At 32.2% G+C, this 20,022-nt stretch overlaps 1 protein-coding gene across 9 annotated transcripts in view; it reads right to left on the bottom strand.

Annotated features, from left to right (window-relative positions):
- Positions 1-20,022, bottom strand: part of DBT (dihydrolipoamide branched chain transacylase E2) — a 54,445-nt gene that overhangs the window by 13,296 nt on the left and 21,127 nt on the right. For 4 of the 9 annotated variants that reach the window (XM_051993249.1, XM_051993250.1, XM_051993255.1 and 1 more), the window contains 3 exons: positions 10,513-10,634; positions 3,325-3,544; positions 1,852-2,018 (listed from right to left, as the gene is read on the bottom strand). In XM_051993249.1, the coding sequence (XP_051849209.1) occupies positions 1,852-2,018; positions 3,325-3,544; positions 10,513-10,634 (509 nt within the window). The other 5 variants (XM_051993252.1, XM_051993258.1, XM_051993256.1 and 2 more) reach the window with 5 other exon arrangements.

The raw sequence follows: 20,022 nt of genomic DNA, 5'->3' as shown, positions 1-20,022 counted from the left end.
AAATTAATCCTAAAAAAAAAAAATCAAGGCCAAAATCTAACTGAGATGTGACAGTTAAATCTAAGTAGACAAAGCATATCTCTTTTTATATTTTCATATATATATATATATATATATATTTCATAGTTGTTGTGACAAATAAATATATCACAAAAGAAAAGGAAAATAAAGAGAAGAAAAAAAGAGAGGAGGAATGGAAATACAATTAAAAACTTTTCAAGAAGACCTAAAGAGAAAACCCAGAAGGGTTAATTATTTAGAATACTTTTTAATTCTGCTTATCTAATTGTTACTTCAGTGCATTTAACAAAGGATTAAAAATAAATTAGGTACCATTTTATTTAAGTGGAATGAGATGGGGAAAAAAGGAAGGGACAATAGCAAAAAAATTTTAAGACATAAATATAATAAGAAAGACAATATAAGTATTTAGAGAGCTGGCTTTGGAATCTGAAAATTTTGACACATTGAATGAGTTGCCTTCTGTCAATTCATAGAACCACTCAATACTCTTAGGGAACTCTCCAAGACTTTAACTTGCAGATAATGTACCTATCTGTACTGATAGTAGATGCTTTTTACTGGAAGCCTTTGGCCCAGTGAAATTACAGTTTAAAAAATTAGCAAGAAAATAAAAGATAAAGCTTATAGAAATAGAATAGGGTGATCTTGCAACAAAATTCCTATCTTTAACAAAGGATGTTGGGATTTAGTACAAATTAAAGAGTAACATAAAACAAAGGAATTTAGTTTATTATTTTTTTTGCTAAGAATTAAAATTAGTAAAATAATGAAAAATTAATTTCTTCCTGACAGAATGAATAATATAAATCATTTATGAGCTAAGTCAAATTTAATATTTATAATGTTGAATATAAATGGACTAACTTCCCCTATAAAAAGGTAAAGTTATAGAATGGATTTAAAAAAAAAAAAAACAATTCAATAATGTTATTCCTTAGAAAACTTTTCTAATGTCACATACTTAGTCTACATGCACACAGAAATTTAAGAAAAAGTAAACTTTATCATGCTCTAGTTAGCTCAAGAAAATTTTGAGCTGCAGCAAGGATGCTATGATTAAATTAGAAATTTTTAAGATAAACAATGATACTTAGTGCTTAAAGGGACCATTGTTGAGACTTAAAGAATCTTGAATAGATATACCAAATAATGTAGTACTTAAACTGACAAAAACTAAGAATTTCCCAGTAATAAATACGTAGAAAGTTAATAGGATATTTCCATATTCTACTAACATAATGCAAACAAAAAGATAAAGCAAAATTACAGCTTGAATAGAATATTGAAACTGATTTTGAAAAGCTGCATGGAATAAACACATAATAAATATCTTTTTCAAATACAAATAAAGCATTTGCAAAACTAATCAAGATCTAGCTTATTAAAAAGTATATCCTTCTATATACAACTCCCAAAGATAAAACCACTATGATTAACAGAAATAAAATCTAAGAACGTTTTTGTTTTGTACTTTATATCACCTGCAAAAAATACTTTTTTTTTTTTTTTTGCTTAATTAAGGTTTAGTGAACCTTATTTTAGTGAAATGAATTGAATAAATCTAAGATTACATGATCCTGTCACTGTAGGTGTTCCATAATAGATAATAACTATACTTAACTTAAAAAGGATGTTTAGATAAAAGATAAAAAAGAGAAAAGAGAAAAGGAGATACTAGGTTAAGAATTCCTAGAGAACAAGTTTTATATAGTATATCTGAATGAAAAGCACTGCTTAATTAGGAAATACATATTTAATGTACTATAGTTTTGACAAACAATTTCAAATGCTCTATATTTGGTGCTTCTAATATAAATGAATTCTCACCTTTAAGAAAAAAGGCATAAAGGAGAGTTTAATTCCACGAGCCAAAGCTATGGGTTTTAATTCTTCTCGTAGCTTAACCAATTGAGTAAGGTCAACCTCATCACAATAACCAAAATGAGGAATCTTCAGGGCCACAGTCATAGTTTTAACCATAGTTTTCTCAAAGCCTGGAGAAATTTAAATAATCATTTATTAGAAAGTTACTCCATCAAAACATTACATTTTTATAATGTTTATTTTCACTTCAAAAATGAAATCTTTTTTTTTCTTATGACAACTATCTACATTACAAAACCTGGGGATCACTAATTTTGGACAACTAAAGGAAACTTATCCAGAGGCACGTGTCACTATTTTAAGTGCTTTCTGAGGATGAAATATTCAATAGTTCAAGATGAGAATTTAAACATATAAGCCTGTTGTCAAGTGATGACTGTCATTTACAATGTTCATAGTCCCTAGATGTTTTGTATGAGTCTGTCAATAACTAGACTAACATTCTGAAAACTTGAACTCAAATAAAAAGCTGAAATCTTGTATGTCTTCAAATAAAATCATAAATAATAAAGCTTAAATTTTAAATAAACTTGCTCCAACATTACTCATTAGAAGTTATAAACATTTTACTTATTTAACTAATAATTACTTAGATGAAACTAGAAAAAAATGGAAATCACAATCATTTTGCAGCTTGATAAACTAATTCTCTAACTACCTAGTCATCTAATATCATAAAGTCCCAAAAACTTGTTGAAGAAAAAACAAAATATAACTATAAAAGAACAAAGAAAAGTGGATAGTCTCATCTACTGTTGTTAACTACTTGTTCTCTTTGTTTAAGAGACCATGAAATCTTCTGCAGAGAGTTCTACAGAATGTATTTTTTTCACAATTATAAAAGTACTTGGTTACTTGCTCTCATCCATTTCCCTTGAATGGGATTCTTATAATAAATTCTGCCACTTGCATTTCAAATTCTCCCCCCTTCTGATTCAGATAGTTTGTTATATTTTGTTTTTTTTTTTTAATATATTTTAATATATTTATATATTTTTTTGTTTGATTCCCTTTTTTTATCTATGCCTCCCCTTATCTTGTACAATGATTTACTCATCCATTCTAAATTTCTGCAAAATGCTAATGATTGGTCAGGTACATAAGCAGACTTTAAAGGTTATAAAAACCAAATTTGTACCCTTGAAAGCTGAAGCTAACTTAGTGAGAGTAGTTTTCCTTAGAATACTAATAAATTTCTTACCTTAAGTTTGGCCTCCTATTCGTGACCCCCAGTTCCCAGTTATCAGACTCCCACTAATAGATACACATTCCCCAAAAGGTTCCATTTTTCTTGAATCAGAGGATTCTTCAACAAAATTAATTCATTTTAAGTCTGTCAATATTATATTTGACCAAACCATTTGAAGAAATTCCCCCAAAAGTTACTTTACTGATACATTATATTAATGACTTTACCTGTTATGGGCTCTGTTCTGTCTTTGCCTGTAAATACTTTAGGTTTTAACACTGGTACAGGTATAGGCTGAACTGTTTCAGTTTTTTGTAAAGGTGGCATGATTTCAGATTTTGGTGATGGAGGTAAAATAGCTCCTGTCTGCTTTGCCAAATAATTGAGAATATCTTCTTTAAGGATTCTACCATCTTTTCCTGTTCCAACAACTTCACTCAGTTTTATCTAAAAAGTAATATGTAACAAAAATAAAATTTCTTTTAAGTTAATAAATCCATTCTCAATAGAACAAAGCTAAATATCTTCATTATATTAAAAACACAAGTATTAAAGTTACATTTCATACTTCAGTAGAAGATATTACTTTTTTACTGTTATAATTTATCTATATGCTAAGTAAATTGCTAAAGGTGAACTCAAGTGATTTAAGCTTTTAGCCATTCTTAGATCTGCTATTCTTGTATTTCTGTTATGAAAAAAAGGTAACAAAAATAAATGAAATAAATACCAACAGATTTTAATCAATTTGTTGATTAAATAAAGTATAATGAAAAGAACCACCAATCAAAGCTTACAAATATCTTCTCATTTCTTTTTTTTTTTGCTAGAAGAGTATAAAAATTATCAAAAATCATCTTATTAGAGGCACATTTGGCATCTGAATATCTTAACCACTGGGTTAAAAATTGTTTGATTCAATTCAGGATGTTTACTCTGGAGGAAAAAAAGACACAGTCAATGATAAGTTTTCAAAGGCTGTCTTGTAGAAGAAAGCTGATTTATTCTACTTCACTCCTGAAGTGAGAACTAGGACAAGTGGGCAGAAGTTGCAAATATTCTGCCTTATTCAGAACACATACTTAATTCTGCATGACATATTTTAGGAAGGAAACTTGTAAGTTTACTTCCCAAGGAACCTATTCAGAGGACGGAAACCCTTCGGGACCATGAAAGTTGAAGGAAGTAGGGAATTTTTGCCTATAACAGTTGTCTTCGAGTTTTTGAAAAGCTACCAAATGAAAAGTGGATTAAGACTTGTTCTATTTGGCTCCTGGAAGAAGCAGAATCAGGTGGAAGCTCCTGGGAACCAAATTTTAACTTGATAGAAAAAAATTTATTTTTTAATTTTCAGTTTTTAAATTTGGAATTCTAAATTCTCTCCTTTCCTCCAGTTCCTCTTCTACTCATTAGGAAGTCATGCAAAGCATATTTCCACATTAGCTATGTTGCAAAAAAGCAAGAAAATAAAGAAAATAAGAAAAAATGTTTCAATTTTTATTCAGAGATCATTAGCTCTCTCTCTGGAGGTGGTTAACATTTTTCTTCATGAGTCTTTTGGAACTGCCATAGATGGCTGTATTGATCAAAGTAGCTAAATTTTTCAGAGTTGGTTACTGTTAGCATACTTCTATTACTGAGTACAATGTTGTCTTGATTGCATTCACTTCACATCATATAATTTCATTCTTAAAAATTAAAAATGTCCCAGGGTAGAATAGGTAGCCACAGGAATGATTAGATTAAGCAAAGATTAGATGATAACTTGTTGAGAATATTAAAGAAGAATGTCTTTAGATTCAGATTGGACTTTCAATACTGAGACTCTATAATCTTAAATTACAAGGAAAAAGGTTTTGGCCGTTATTGATTTTAAAAGAAAGTTACTAACAAGATCTGCTTGAAAATGAAATGGACTTTTTCAGTTGTGAGTTCACTGTCACATGTAGTTTGTGATTTCATACAATACTTAGCTCCTTTTCATCAGATATATTTAAACAGAGGCTGAATATTAGGGATGTTGTGCAACAAATTAATTTATTGGGTGAGGGACTGTGATAAATCACAGGATCTGAAAAGGGCCTTAGAAATCATCTAATCCAAGCCCATGATTTTAGAGACCATGAATGAGAGGACATAACATGTCCAAGATCACAGTATTCAAATCTGGCTCTTAAAAATTAAAATCCAATGCTTTTGCCATTGTTGAACTGCTTAAAACCTCACCAATGTATATTATTGTAGGCCTAAAGAACACATCTAAGTGATGCCATTGTCATCGTCCATCTCTGGTGCTGAACCTTAAGCAGACTTTGTCTACTTCTGCCACTATATCCTGATAGCCCAGACTACCAGGCCTTCCATGAGTTCTTTCATATGTGCTGTCTTATCCAATTAGATTGTAAATTCCCTGAGTCTTGCTTTTCTATTTGTAGCCTCAAAACTTAGCATAGAATTTGACACATAAAAAATGCTTAATAAATACTTTTATTCACTCACTAAAGATGAATGTGACTTAGTTAATAGTAGTACAAATACAATTAACTTTATTTTAATGTCTTTCAATAAAAGAATTTTACTCAGTAGAAGACTATTGTTTACGATGTTTAATTTATATTGTTAAATCCTGGGTAAATAAGATGTTATAGTTTAACTTGATTAAAAAACATGATTTTAGATGACTTTATTCCATACCTTTTTAAAATTTTTGATGTAGCTGCTAAGTATTTCTGTTAAAACTACGATTCTATTCTGTCCATATTAATGTGGGTAGAAAAATAACTAAATTCTTGCCGTTATTATGCATCAATTCCTCAATTTTAAGTTCTATTTTCTCTCTTTAAAGTCTATTTAATATTTTCCCCAATTACATGTAAAATATTTTTACATTTACTTTTAAAATTTTGAATCCAAATTCTCTCCCTTTCTTTTCCCCACACTGAGAAGGCAAGCAATTTGATATAGGTTATACATATGTAGTCATGCAAAATGTATTTTCATATTGGTCATTTTGTAAAAGAAAACAGACCCAAAAAAGTATGCTTCTCTGCATTCAGATTCCATCAGTTCTTTCTCTAAATAACATTTTCCATTATGAGTCTTTAAAAATTTCTTGCATCATTTTGTTGCTGAGAAGAGCTAAGTCCGTCATAATTGATCATTCTTACAATATTGTTGTTACCGTGTGCAATGTTCTCCTAGTTCTGATCATTTTATTCAGCATCAGTTAACGTAAGGCTTTCCAGGTTTTTTTGAGAGCATCCTGCTCATTGTTTCATATAGTACAATAGTATTCCATCACAATTATATACTACAACTTATTCAATCATTCCCCAATCGATGAGCATCCCCTCAATTTCCAGTTCTCTGCCACCATAAAAAAGAGTTGCTGTATTCTGTATATATAGGTACTTTTCCTGCTTCTTTGATCTCTTTGGGATATAGACCTAGTAGCAGTATCATTGGATTGAAGGGTATGCATAATTTTATAGTCTTCCAAATCCCTCTACAGATTGGTTAAATCAGTTCACAACTCCCCGAACAGTACATTAGTGTCTCAATTTTCTCACATCCCCTCCAACATTTGTCGCTTTTCTTTTCTGTCATATTAGCCAATCTGATAAGTGTATAGAAGTATTTCAGAACTGTTTTAATTTATATTTAATAAATCTACACCATTTTTATGGGACTATAGTTTTGATTACTGTCTGAAAACTGTCCATATTTGATTGTTGATCAACTGGGAATTGCTTCAGTTTACTAAATTTTTGAGAAAGAGGCTTTTATCAAGAAACTTGTAAATTTTTTCCCAAAGATGTGATTACTATGTATTTCCTTCTCTTCTATTTCCCCCCACTTATCCTACTCTCTCTTTTCATGATGCCTATCCTCAAAAGTGTTTTGAATCTGACTACTGCCTCCCCTTTTACTAGCCACTTACTTTTTTTTATTCTTTTCCCTTTCTACTTTCTTGTAGGATAACCCTACGAATGTATTTATTACTTCCTCTTTGAGCCAATTCTTATGAGACAAAAGTTCAAACACATCTAGAACTTTCCCTCTTCTTTCTTCCACTGTAAAAGCTCCATCATGCCTCTTTGATATGAGATAATTTATGTCATTTTACCGCTTCTTTCCCCCTTCTCTCAGTGCATTCTTTCTTACTCCTTACTTTTTAAAGATAACATCCTATTCAACTTGCATCATGCCTTCAATCTATTCCTTCTAACTTCCATAATAATGAGAAATTTCTTAGGAGTTACAAGTATTACCTTCCTATATAGCAATGTAAATATTTTAACCTTATTGAATCTCTTATGATTTATCTTTCCTGTTTACCTTTTTATGCTTCTCATGAGTCTTATATCTGAAAATCAAATTTTCTATTCAGTTCTAGGACTTTCATCAGAAATATTTTCAAATCTTCTATTTCACTGGATACTAATCCCTCCCCACCAAGGATTATGCTTGATTTTGCTGAGGAAGTGATTTTTAGTCATAATTCTAGTTCCTTTGCCCTCCAGAATATCATATTCCAAGATCTCTGAACCTTAACTAAATCTTGTATTATCCTGATTATGGCTCCATGACATTTGAATTGCTTCTTTCTAGATTCTTTCTTGCAATATTTTCCCTTGATCCAAGAGCTCTAGAATTTAGCCATTACATTCCTGGGAGTTTTCACGTTGAAATCTCTTTCAGGAAGTAATAAATGTCTATTTTACTGTCTGGTTCTAGAATATCAGGCTGATTTTTTATTGAAAGAAGGCATTTAGGCCCATTCAGGTCCTGAATGGTTTTTTATGGCTTAAAAGGCATAAAGGCTTTCAGGATGTCTAATAATTGTTAAAATATTTCTTCTTAATCTATTTCCCAGATCATTTGTTTTTTCAATGAGATATTTCATATTTTCTTCTAGTTTTTCATTCCTCTGATTTTAAGTCAGCTTCCTTTTGCCCAATTCTAATTTCTAAGAAATATTTTCCTCAATGTTTTTGTACTTTTTTTGCCATTTGATCTATTCTGTTTTTAAGTTCTTGTTTACTTCAGCATTTTTTGTACCTCCTTTATCAAGCTGTTGACTTTTTTCCCCCATTATTTCCTTGCCCTCATTTCTTTGCCCAATTTTTAAAATTTGATTTTTAAGAGCCTTTTTTTGAAGGAATTCCTTTTGGACTTAAGATTAAATCATGTTTTTGATTGAGGCTTGGATGTGGTGATTTGGATTTTGCTGTCTTCTCAGTTTATGCTTTGATCTTCCCTGTCAGTACAGTAATTTTGTATGGACTTATTCTTTTATTGCTATTGTTATTTGCTCATTTTTCCAAACTATTTCCTAACTTTTAACATGATGCTGTGGGCTCTGTTCCTGGTATGGAGAGGGCACTGTCCCAAGCTTTGGATTTTTTGTGCAGCTGTTTTTGGAGCTAGTTGTGGAAAGTCTGAATGTTTTCAGTTCTTCCAAGGGGGTAGATGTTGGTTATAATCTAAGGAGAGATTTATTTACTACTCTCTTGTTCTGTGCTCTGATGTATGAGCGACCACAAACATTCTTTTCCACTCCGAAACTGAGACCAAGGTCTCTGTTCCTCCTCTGCATTTTCAAATTCTACTGTGCTATTGCTCACTCTGGGACTGGGACCCAGATCTGCATATGGGCAATGCAGAAGAGTCTGCACCCAGTGTCAGCAAAGGGACACCTATAATCTCATTCTGACCTGTTGTCTAGCCCTCTTAACTGTGTGTAAGTTGAAAATCCTGGAACCCTCTCTGCTGCTGCTACTGCTGATTCAGTCATCCCCACAGACTGCTACTGGTTTTCAGAAGTATGACCTACACTAAATTATGCTCCACTTTTATCATGGTACAACATACTTTTCCTGTTGACCTTCTACATTATCTCGATCTGGAGTTTTACCCTGTCCTTTAGTGGTTCTCCTGCTCCAGAATTTGTTTTGAGACATTATTTAAAGTTGTTTAGAGGGGAATTTAGGAGAACTAAATAAGTCCTTGCCTTTTCTCTGCCCTGTTGGCTTTGCCCCACCTCATAGAAATGTTTTTCAAAGACTAGATTATCTTTTGAAAGAAAAATATTAATAATTAATTTGGAGGGATTCTTTTGTAATTTTCAAGATTTCATGAAAAATGACAGAGAAATCATTTTGTTCAATAAGCCTGATTATTAATATCAAGCTAAACACAAAATAGGGAGGCTTTTGCTCATCAAAGGTGTTTACTATTATATCATGAATGATTATCCAGCAAAGTGTTCAAGTGGTAGAAATATTCCCAATACTTTATGAAATCCCCTATTGATACCTCTCTGAAGATGATATTGTGTGGTTTAAAACAAGTCCCTAAATATTGTAGAGCCTCTTAAAGAAGCTCATATACTGGATAACAAATCAAAGATCTAAAAAGATATCAACAGATAAGCACAGGACTTGAATCTGTGAAAAAAAAAATACAACTTCACAAGTGTAAGATGAGAGATATGGCTAGACAACAGCTCATCTGAAAAAGATGAAAAAGGGATTTTAATGTGCTACAAACTCTATATGAGTCAACGATATATAACAGCCCAAACTATTATTAATATTGTCTAATAAAACTATTGTTATTACTGTTATTACATGCTGCATTTAGAGATATAGAAAAGTATGTCTAAGAAAATGAATGGCTTATATTCTGTAACAGACCATATTAATAAGCTTGAAGAGACCATGAAAGGAGCATTCAAATAGCTGAAGGACTGTTGTGTGGAATAGAAAGTAGAAATGTTCTGTCTGATCCTAGAGGGCAGCAATGTGTAGAAGCTATCTCAGAGTGGAATGGATAATTTGAGAAAACAAGGGATGATCCCTTCATTGGAGGTCTTCAAACAAAAGCTGGATGGCCAGTCAGTCAGTTAACAAAACATTTATTAAGCACTTACTATGTGCCAGGCACTGCGCTAAGTGCTGAAGATATAGTCTTCATAGTCTGCTCTCAAGGAGCTCACATTCTAATGGAAGAGACAACATGCAAACAACTTTAGGCAACTGATACACTATAAAGAGGATTCTTTTTCAATTATAGTTGAATATTAAATAGAGTCTCTAAAGTTCTTTCCAACTTTGAAAAGAAAAATCAAATGGATGAAGAATTCCTATTGTCTAAACTATCATGTATAGTTGGATCAAAAGCCCAGTGACAAATTGATAGATGGGTCCATTTACACATAGATCTTGGACACATGCCACAGATGAACAATTAAATGGCCCCAAATTAAATAAGTAGTAAAAGTGGTCTGAATTGCTCTTAGAAAATTGTTCAGTACCTTTTAAGACCTCAAACTACTCTCTGAAATAACATAAATATATGGCACTTAAAAAAAAAGAAAGAATACATGCAGAAAAATTAGTGGGACAACCTACATTGTTTTCCATGGCAAGGCGGCGAACTGCAGGAGTTGCTAGTGTTTTGTGGCCCTTTATTTCCTGGTGGGTATGTTCATCATGAAACACTGCAGGTGTTTCAACCACATCTTCTTCTGAATCTGAAATAAGGTAAAAGACTGCACCAATTAAAAACATTAAATGAAAACCAATTTTAATTTAAGATCTTATATACAAATTCATATTTTTCTGTGAAAATAAAAAATGCATGAATGTTAAGATTGGGTATTAGTAACAGCAAAACATTATTACTTTCATAAATTAAGCATTTAGTACTATTAATACTCAAAAAGAAAGTACTTCATAGTACTGATAGGGGATTCTGATGGACTTGTCAGACAAAGGAAAATTATGCATGTATTTGTATAAACTTAAAATAGCAGTTACAAGTACAAGGAGAAGCAATTTATCTTCTAAAAACTGATAATGCATGTTTCACATAAAAGCATTTTCCAATCTATTTTTCTAACTCTAAAACTTAACATAATATGAAATGACAACTATGAATGATGTGGCTAGACATATAGAAACAAGATTCTGAAAGTCAGCTCATCCTTATTGTCACAAATAATTTGTGGTTATTTCTAATAATTAGGAAGTTTTTCCTTACCTCAAACCTAAAACTATCTAGCCCACGTAACTTCAACTTATTTCTCCTAGTTGTTTTCTGAGGACAAGCTGAACAAGTTTGTTACCAATTACATATGATAGCCCTTGAAATATTTGATGAGGACAAATTCTTTCCTACAAGCTAAATATCCCTGGTACTCCCCAACTAATTTTCATATTGCATGAACTTAAGAGTTCCCACCATCCTGGTTGCCCTCACATGGATACATTTCAGGTTTCAATGTCCTTCCTAAAATATGATATACAGAATAGAATATAATATTCTAGATATGGTCTCACCAAGGCAAAATATAGCAGAATTACTATCCATATAATGTATATTTTATATTACCTATATCATGTATATTTATGTAACTAGAGACTGAATTAGCATTTTTTTGGCTGCAATAGTACATTGATGATTCTTTTTTCTAATTTCAATAGTATTTTATTTTCCAAATACATGTAAAGATAGTTTTCAACATTCATTTTTCTAAGATTTTACATTCCAAATTTTTCTCCCTCTTTCTTACTTCCCCCCTCCCCAAGACAGCAAGTAGTAAGATATAGATTAAATATGTGCAATTCTTTTAAACATATTTTGATATTTGTCATGTTGTACAAGAAAAATGAGATCAAAAGGGAACAAGTCATGAGGAACAAACAAAAAAGTGAAAATACTATGCTTTGATCCACATTCAATCTCTATAGTTCTCACTCTGGATGAAGATGGCATTTTCCATCTCAAGTCTATTAGAACTACCTTGTATTGATGGTTCTTGATGATGGATGATTCTTATTGAGCTTGGAATCCACTAAATGCTTCCAGATCTTCAGGTGTCTTGAAATGATTAAAGGCAGGTCGGTACTTGCTCACTGACTATATACTTACTCAACTTAAAAAAATTTTTTTTATTATTATGTCTTGTTATTTACAAAATATAGGCATGGAAAGTTTTTTTCAACATTGACCCTTGCAAAACCCTTCTATTCCAAATTTTCCCCTCTTTCCTCCTACCCCCTTCCCCTAGATGGCAGGTAGTGCAATACATGTTAAATATGTTAAATTACATGTTAAATCCAATATATGTATACATATCCATACAGTTATCTTGCTGCACAAGAAAAATCGGATCTAGAAAGAAAAAAAAAACTCTGAGAAAGAAAACAAAAATGCAAGCAAACAATAATAGAAAGAGTGAAAATGCTATGTTGTAGTCCATACTCAGTTCCTATAGTCCTCTCTCTGGGTGTAGATGGCTCTCTTTATTACTGGACAATTGAAACTGGTTTGAATCGTCTCATTATTGAAGAGAGTCATGTCTATCAGAATCGACCATCGTATAGTCTTGTTGTGGTATATAATGATCTCCTGGTTCTGCTCATTTCACTTAGCATCAGTTCATGTATTCTCCAGGCCTCTCTGAAATCATCCTGTTGGTCATTTCTTATAGAACAATAATATTTCATAACATTCATATACCATAATTTTTTAGCCATTTTCCAATTGATGGGCATCCACTCGGTTTCAAGTTTCTTCCCACTACAAAGAGGGCTGCCACAAACATTTTTGCACATATGGGTTCCTTTCCCTCCTTTATGATCTTTTTGGGATATAATCCCAAAAAAAGTTTGATAACTTTTTGAGCAGTTCAAAATTGCTCTCCAGAATGGTTGGATTCATTCACAACTCCATCAACAATGTATCAGTGTCCCAGTTTTCCCACATCCCAACATTTATCATTATCTTTTCCTGTCATCTTAGCCAATCTGACAGGTGTGTAGTGATATCGCAGAGTTGTATTAATTTGCATTTCTCTAATCAACAGTAATTTAGAGCACCTTTTCATATGACTAAAAATAGTTTCAATTTCTTCATCTGAAAATTAACTGTTTGTATTCTTTGACCATTTATCAACTGGAGAATGGCTTGATTTCTTATAAATTTGAGTCAATTCTCTATATATTTTGGAAATGAGGCCTTTATCAGAACTTTTGAATATAAAAATGTTTTCCCAGTTTATAGCTTCCTTTCTAATCTTGTATTAGTTTTGTTTGTACAAAATCTTTTTAACTTAATACAATCAAAATTATTTTGTGATCAATAATGATCTCTAGTTCTTTTTTGGTCACAAATTCCTTTCTCCTCCACAGGTCTGAGAGGTAAACTATGCTATGTTCTTCTAATTTATTTATAATATCATTCTTTACGCCTAGATCATGAACCCATTTTGACCTTGTCTTGGTATACCGTGTTAAGTATGGAGCAATACCTAGTTTCTGCCATACTAGTTTCCAATTTTTCCACAATTTTTGTCAAATAGTGAATTTTTATCCCAAAAGCTGGCATTTTGGGGTTTGTCAGACATTAAATTGTTATAGTTATTAGCCATTTAGTCCTATGAGCCTGATCTATTCCATTGATCAACTTGTCTACTTCTTAGCCAGTACGAAAAGGTTTTGAGGAATGCTGCTTTATAATATAATTTTAGATCTAGTATAGCTAGGCCACCTTTATTTGATTTTTTTTTTCATTAGTTCCCTTGAAATTCTTGACCTTTTGTTCTTCCAGATGAATTTTGTTATTATTTTTTCTAGGTCAAGTACTAACCTTTTTTAACCAGTTTTGTTCTGTCTCTTGCTCTGTCTATTCCTGAGCAGAGGGGGAAAAAAAAGAAGGAAAATGAGAGTTGGGAAGCTCTGCCTCCTTTTTTTATTATTATCATTACTCAATCTGAGCAAGGATCCAACCCTTTGTTTTTCTCAATATAACTTAAAATTATCATTCTCAACTATTATTTTTTTGCCAACCTCAACCAAAATATTTTTCCTTTTTAAAATTTAGATATTTTGGTTTAATCAGCCAAGATTTGCCTTACCTCCTACTTCAAATTCTCAACTGAGAATACAAAAAAAACCCTCAATACTAACATATATGGTCAATCAAAATTTTCTCATTGCCAATGTCTGAAAAAAATTTGATTCAGTATAGTAAGTCCTTCATTTCCCCATAAGGAAGGGGACAGAATACTGCATAATCAATATTCTAGAATCCTGGTTGTTCATGATGCTGATTGTTAACTAAATTAATATTTATGAAATTTATATATCATTACTTGTTCATCCACTTCTCCAGTTTATGAATACTCTTTTCAGATTCCCATTCTAATACTTCAAAATAGGCTGTAAATATTTTTGTACAGCTTTAGAGCTTGTTTCCCTTAGAACTAATCCCCCTCCCTTAATCTATTGTCCTACTAATTTTCCCTTCCTTTCCTTTTATTTCCCTGTTAAATAAAATGTATTTCTAGCTATAACTCTGTGTCTGTCTGTATGTCTGGGTGTATTCTTTCTTATTTTGACCAATTTAGATAAGAGTAAGATTCAAGTGTCAGCTGTTCACCTATCCACTCCTTGTTTGTATAGATATATTCTTGTGTACCCTAATTATGAAATAATTTCCCCTAATTTTCCTTTCCCAACACCCTAGCATTTTCTCTTCCCCTCTCTTTCCATTCCTTTCTTATAATCAATTAAGATATGATAACCACTCCTAGGGTCTTGTCTAATTGGACACCCTCTATGAACCCAGATGGTGATAGGTTTAGAGGAAAAACATGTCACCAACTCATATTTGAATGTTTTTCTTTGAAGCATTTCCTTTGAAGCATCCTTTGTAGATGGAATAATTCTCTTCTTCTTTGTTTTTATCTTGAGCTTCTGTCATCATATTAAATCATTATGGTAGTGTTTGTTTGTTTTTTTTTCTATTTGTTTATCCAACCTTCCAGCCTACTTCCTGACTTGCTGACTTCAGAATTGTTAGGCCTGGATTCTGGCGTGCTTCTGGAGGGAAGATATGGACTTTTTGTTGCCTTCTTGAACTACTGAGTGTTGTATTATTTCAGAATCTCAGGGACAGGCTGGAGATCTTCAAATTTTCTCAAAAGTAGTCCCAAAGTGGTCTGATCCTGATTGCTGTCCCCAGTCTGAACTCTGCAAGTTTCTGCCTGGATATGGATCTGTGAAAGAACAAGGTAGCTGCATTCTATAACTATTAGCCATCTAGAAAGCTTTATTGGTTCAGAGTGAAAGAACTGTAAGCTTTTCTTGGGTCTAGGTCTACAGAGTCATTGTGCTAATCTCACTGTTTTACGCCTATAAAACCTAGACAGTATACTAGCATCATGCCAGAAAATTGAATCACTTCCATTTGAATTGTCTAAGGAAGATTCTGAAGATCACCTGACAGTATAAGATACCAGACACTGAGGTCCTTTCTCTCTCTCTTTTTTTTGTTCACTCACTTGTATTCATTCATCAGACGTGTGCTGTGTCTTGCATGTACAACTCAGGGTGTACACAATACACAATATAACTACGGAAATGAAAAAAAAAGCAGGTTTTAAAACATTACATGATTTGCCAACTCTATCAAAGGATCTCAAACTTTATAAATCATTAAGCAAACAGATATCTCAATGAGACAATCCACAACCTAATTTTAGACATCAACATTAAAGAGACTCCAGAATTCTTAATAATCCTTTGCTCTCCAGCTTGATCCTGCTAGATCTTTACAACTGAGGTCCCTTCTTGAACTAAACTGCCAAGCACTCAGATTCTGCTGCAGAAAGCAAACTCCAATAGACTGGACATTATATTTGAATGCCAAACATACGCTTGTCTAAAAGACTATTTTATGAAGAACTTGCACAAAACAAGCACTTCACATGATGGTCAGAAGAAACAATACAAGAACATTCTCAAGAGGATTCTGAAAAACTCTGGAACTGATTGCATCACATGGGATATGCTGGTAAAGGACTGACCAGCATGAAGTACTCACATTATTAAAAAAAGGTCATGTGCTCTATGAGCAAAACAAAATTGAAGTTGCTCAAAAGAAACACAAGATGTACAAAATTAGAGAATCTATCCCAAAATTTTACATGGACTATTTGTGTCTGACCCAGAGTATTCCAAGTTCATACTGGTCTGTGGATCAGCCACTGTCTGACATTATAACTTGATTCTAACACAATATCATTTTGGTCCTCTGAGAATAAAGGGCAACAACTAAAACTCCTGCCTTGGTTATTCCTTTACAGATAGACCAGAAAACCTGAGAGTCTTCTTCTCCCAGACTGATTTTTCTTTTTTTGAGGAGGTAAAAGAGATCATTTTTTGCCTAATTTCTCACTTAGCTTTAATCACTGATTGGGCCTTGTCTCAGTCAAACTGAGACTTGGGAAAGACTTTAGTTTAAAAAGGTCAAGGTCTCTGACTAGAACTAGGGCTCATCTCCAGTTGTTTTGATCTATATCTTGCCACTAGATCCAGATGGCTCAGGAGAAGAAAGTAAAACTGATGACTTCACATACCCTTCATTTAAATCCAATTCACTTGTAATCATGACATTACTTTCCCAACATCATAATTCTATTTTGAGAACAAAGGACAAACAACAATAATTCAGAACTAAATTGTATACAACCTGCCAGTTGGCACTTGTCCTCATTATGCTGGCCCAGCATGGTTCTGGGATAGATCCCTGAGATGATCTGGAAACTCTTTTTGCACTGGTGCACAGCCTCTTCCTAAGAGTGCTCTGCACAGTGTACTGCTTCCCTGACCCCATTTCCAGTATCTCTAGATCTCCCCATTTGTCTCCCTATGCTGAACTGGGCTGGATAAATGACTCACTATAATTCTTTCTCGATTTCCCCATTAAAATTCAGTTTGATACATTTCCTAAATCTTTTTTTTTTTTTTGCAGGAGTTTGTGGAGGGTAGCCCACAGTTCTTTTTGCTTTATCATCATGTCCCTGCCCCCTCACCAAAGATAAATTTACATTCTAATCTGACAGGTGTGGCCTCAAAGGAAGAGAGAAGTGAAAGCTAATAAAATGTGATCTGGACAAAAAAGTCCATACTATACACAAAAAAAGTTGGCTATGACCAGGGGAAGCATTCTTAATAAAATGAGTAACAAAGCAATCACAAAAGTTAAAATAATGATTATATCAAATTGAGAAGTTCTTGCATAAAAAGAATCAATGCAGCCAGGACAATATAGAAAAATACTAATAAAGATCTTTGCATCAAATATTTCAAGGATCTAATATCCAAGCTAGATAGAACTTCAAAACGGAATCACTTTTTAAAAAGTTCAGCAACAGCTAACTCAGCCTTCAGAACACAACTAGCTAATTGCAACCAACTTTCTAGAATACAGCTGTGAATCTAAAATTAAGGATTCTTTCCTTCTCCTTCCCCCAAAAGGGCCATTTAATCTGAAACATCTATTTGAAAATTTATTTTTTCAAATTTTAAAATTAAACTTATTTCTCTCTGTCCAGACTAAAAGCAACAAATAAGAGGAGAAATTGGGAGCAATTATAGTTTGTATATAAGAAAAAAGTTTAATAAAATGACAGAAAAGAAAGAAAAACTCACTAAGTTAAAATAGAACAATACTGTATACATAATGCAATACTTAATATTGCTAATGATAAACATTTATCATCAGAAAGTTAAATTGCACTCCATACCACTTGTTCATAGGTTTAAAAAAGTATAAATACATCTATCCAAGAAAGTAAAAAATTAACAAGAATTTGGCAATAAAAAGGACATATGCTTTAGTCATTTATTCTTTTATGTAGAACACTTCATTTCCCCATTCATGCCAGATAAATGAGATGACATGGAGTTTACAAATTAAACAAAAGAGTTTAGAAAAAATGAGTTTTATATTACATTACTGTAGAGAATTAAATAACTTAGTAACAATTTCCACGGGCCACACTTTGGAATATAACATCACCATCATAACTCATTTACATAGCACTATATTTTTTCCTCACAACTCTGTGATGTGACAATTTGCAAATAAGAAAACTATAGCACTGAGAAGCTAAATGAGAGCTAGATGTCTGATTCAAGACAAGTGTTGGGTTAGAATCTGAACCCAAGGCTCTTGACTCCAAGATCAACATACCATGTTGAAGGAGCTTTATTATATTTTCCTTATAATTAATTTATTATAACATGATGATGATGAGACTTGAACTTGTAAAGGTCTGAGAGTTCTTTATAGCTTGTAGCTTTTCAGTACCACAATTTTAACTGAAACTCTATGTTAAATATAGGCCTTTCTATAGCTAGAACACTTCAGACTAAAAGCTTATAGAAAAACTTTTAACATTTCCATTAAATTGCCAAACTATTTAAAAATCAAGAAAAGAATGCATTCTTGGCCAAAAAAAAAAAAAAAAAAAAAAACCAAGTTTGCATTAAAAAGGAAGAAAACATGACAAATTCTTTAAATCAATGTACTGGGAAGTAGGATTCTATTTCTATATTTCCATAACTGACATAATGTAAATTTAGATTTTATATACCTTAAATGATTCTTTGCCTCTGTGTTTTCCCATCTGTAAAATGAGAATAATATTCTATCAATAAAGTATGTACCACAAAGGGAGGAAAAAAGACTTTCAACAATATTCAAAGAATCATTAGAACTTAGATGTTCAACCCCCTTATCTTATATAAGAAAACTTTAAATTATAATCTTAGTATAATAGATTTTTTAAAATGAAGCATTTATTAAGCTCCCACTATGTTCCAGGCAGAGTGTTGAGAATAGGAATACAAAAAGAAGAAAAAGACAACCCCTGACCTTAAAGAGCTATTTTAATGAATAATGTTAATATTTCTTGGAACTAAAACTAAGATAATAAAAATGACTGAATGAGATCCATAAGTCTGATCATGTTTGACCATATCATTCCCTTACTCATGTATCCAATGTCTCTCTCTTGCATTTAATACAAAATTTTCATTTTTAAAGCCCTTCACAATCTAGATCCATTTACCTTTCTAGGATTACCATATAACTCTTCTTCATACTTTCTATGGTCCATCTAAATGTCCTATTGATGTTCTCCATTCAAGATATCCCATTTTCCATCTTCTGTGTCTTTCCACAGGCTGTCCAAATACCACTTTATGAACTCCCTCTTTTTTGCATTCACCTAGTAAAAATCTCTAGTTTCCATTAAAACTTGACTCAAATGCTACATCCTATGTATCAAGGATTCTTAATCTAATATCTGTGAATTTGAAAAAACTTCATAATCAATATAACTTATTTCCTTGTAATGCAATACAATTTATTTTATAATTGGAAGCATTATTCTGAGAAGAATTTCATAGGCTTTAAAACCAGGTTGTCAAACATGTGTATGTCACAAAAAAGGTTAATAACATGAAGCCTATCCCAACACCTATAGTTGCTAAGGGTCTCCCTTGGGAAATTATGTTGCACATATTTTTGTATTTTTTTAAAACCCCCTCCCATTCTAATCCAACAGACCATCACTTTGGGGACATGAAAGCTATACTATGTACTTCATAGTTTAACCTTACAAAATAATTTGATTTAGAATACATTGGTTAAAACCTCTGAAGAAGGGAAGCTAGATGGTGCAGTGCATAGAGTATCAGTCTTGGAGTCAGGAGAATCTGAGCTCAAATCTGGCCTCACACACTTAACACTTACTAGCTATGTGATGCTAGGCAAGTCACTTAATTCCAATTACCCACAAAAATTTACTAAATAAATGGATGTGATTTATCATGAACATTTAAGGGAGCTTTTAAATTTTATACAATTTTTAAAAGTATAATTTGTTTAAACCTTACACTGAAATTTATCCTTCCTGAAATTTATCTTCTTTTTAATGATAAGTTGTTATATTCCAGATACTAAGAAGCTAGAGTTCTTAACATTGTATTGTGATCTCTTTGAAAGTCTGGTAAAGGCTATGAAATCCTTCTTAGAATATTGTTTTATTTTTGAAATCCATAATT

This window comes from Antechinus flavipes, chromosome 4 (genome assembly GCF_016432865.1).
Source record: "Antechinus flavipes isolate AdamAnt ecotype Samford, QLD, Australia chromosome 4, AdamAnt_v2, whole genome shotgun sequence".
Taxonomy (NCBI): Eukaryota; Metazoa; Chordata; class Mammalia; order Dasyuromorphia; family Dasyuridae; genus Antechinus; species Antechinus flavipes.
This window is presented reverse-complemented; position numbering and strand designations above follow the sequence as displayed.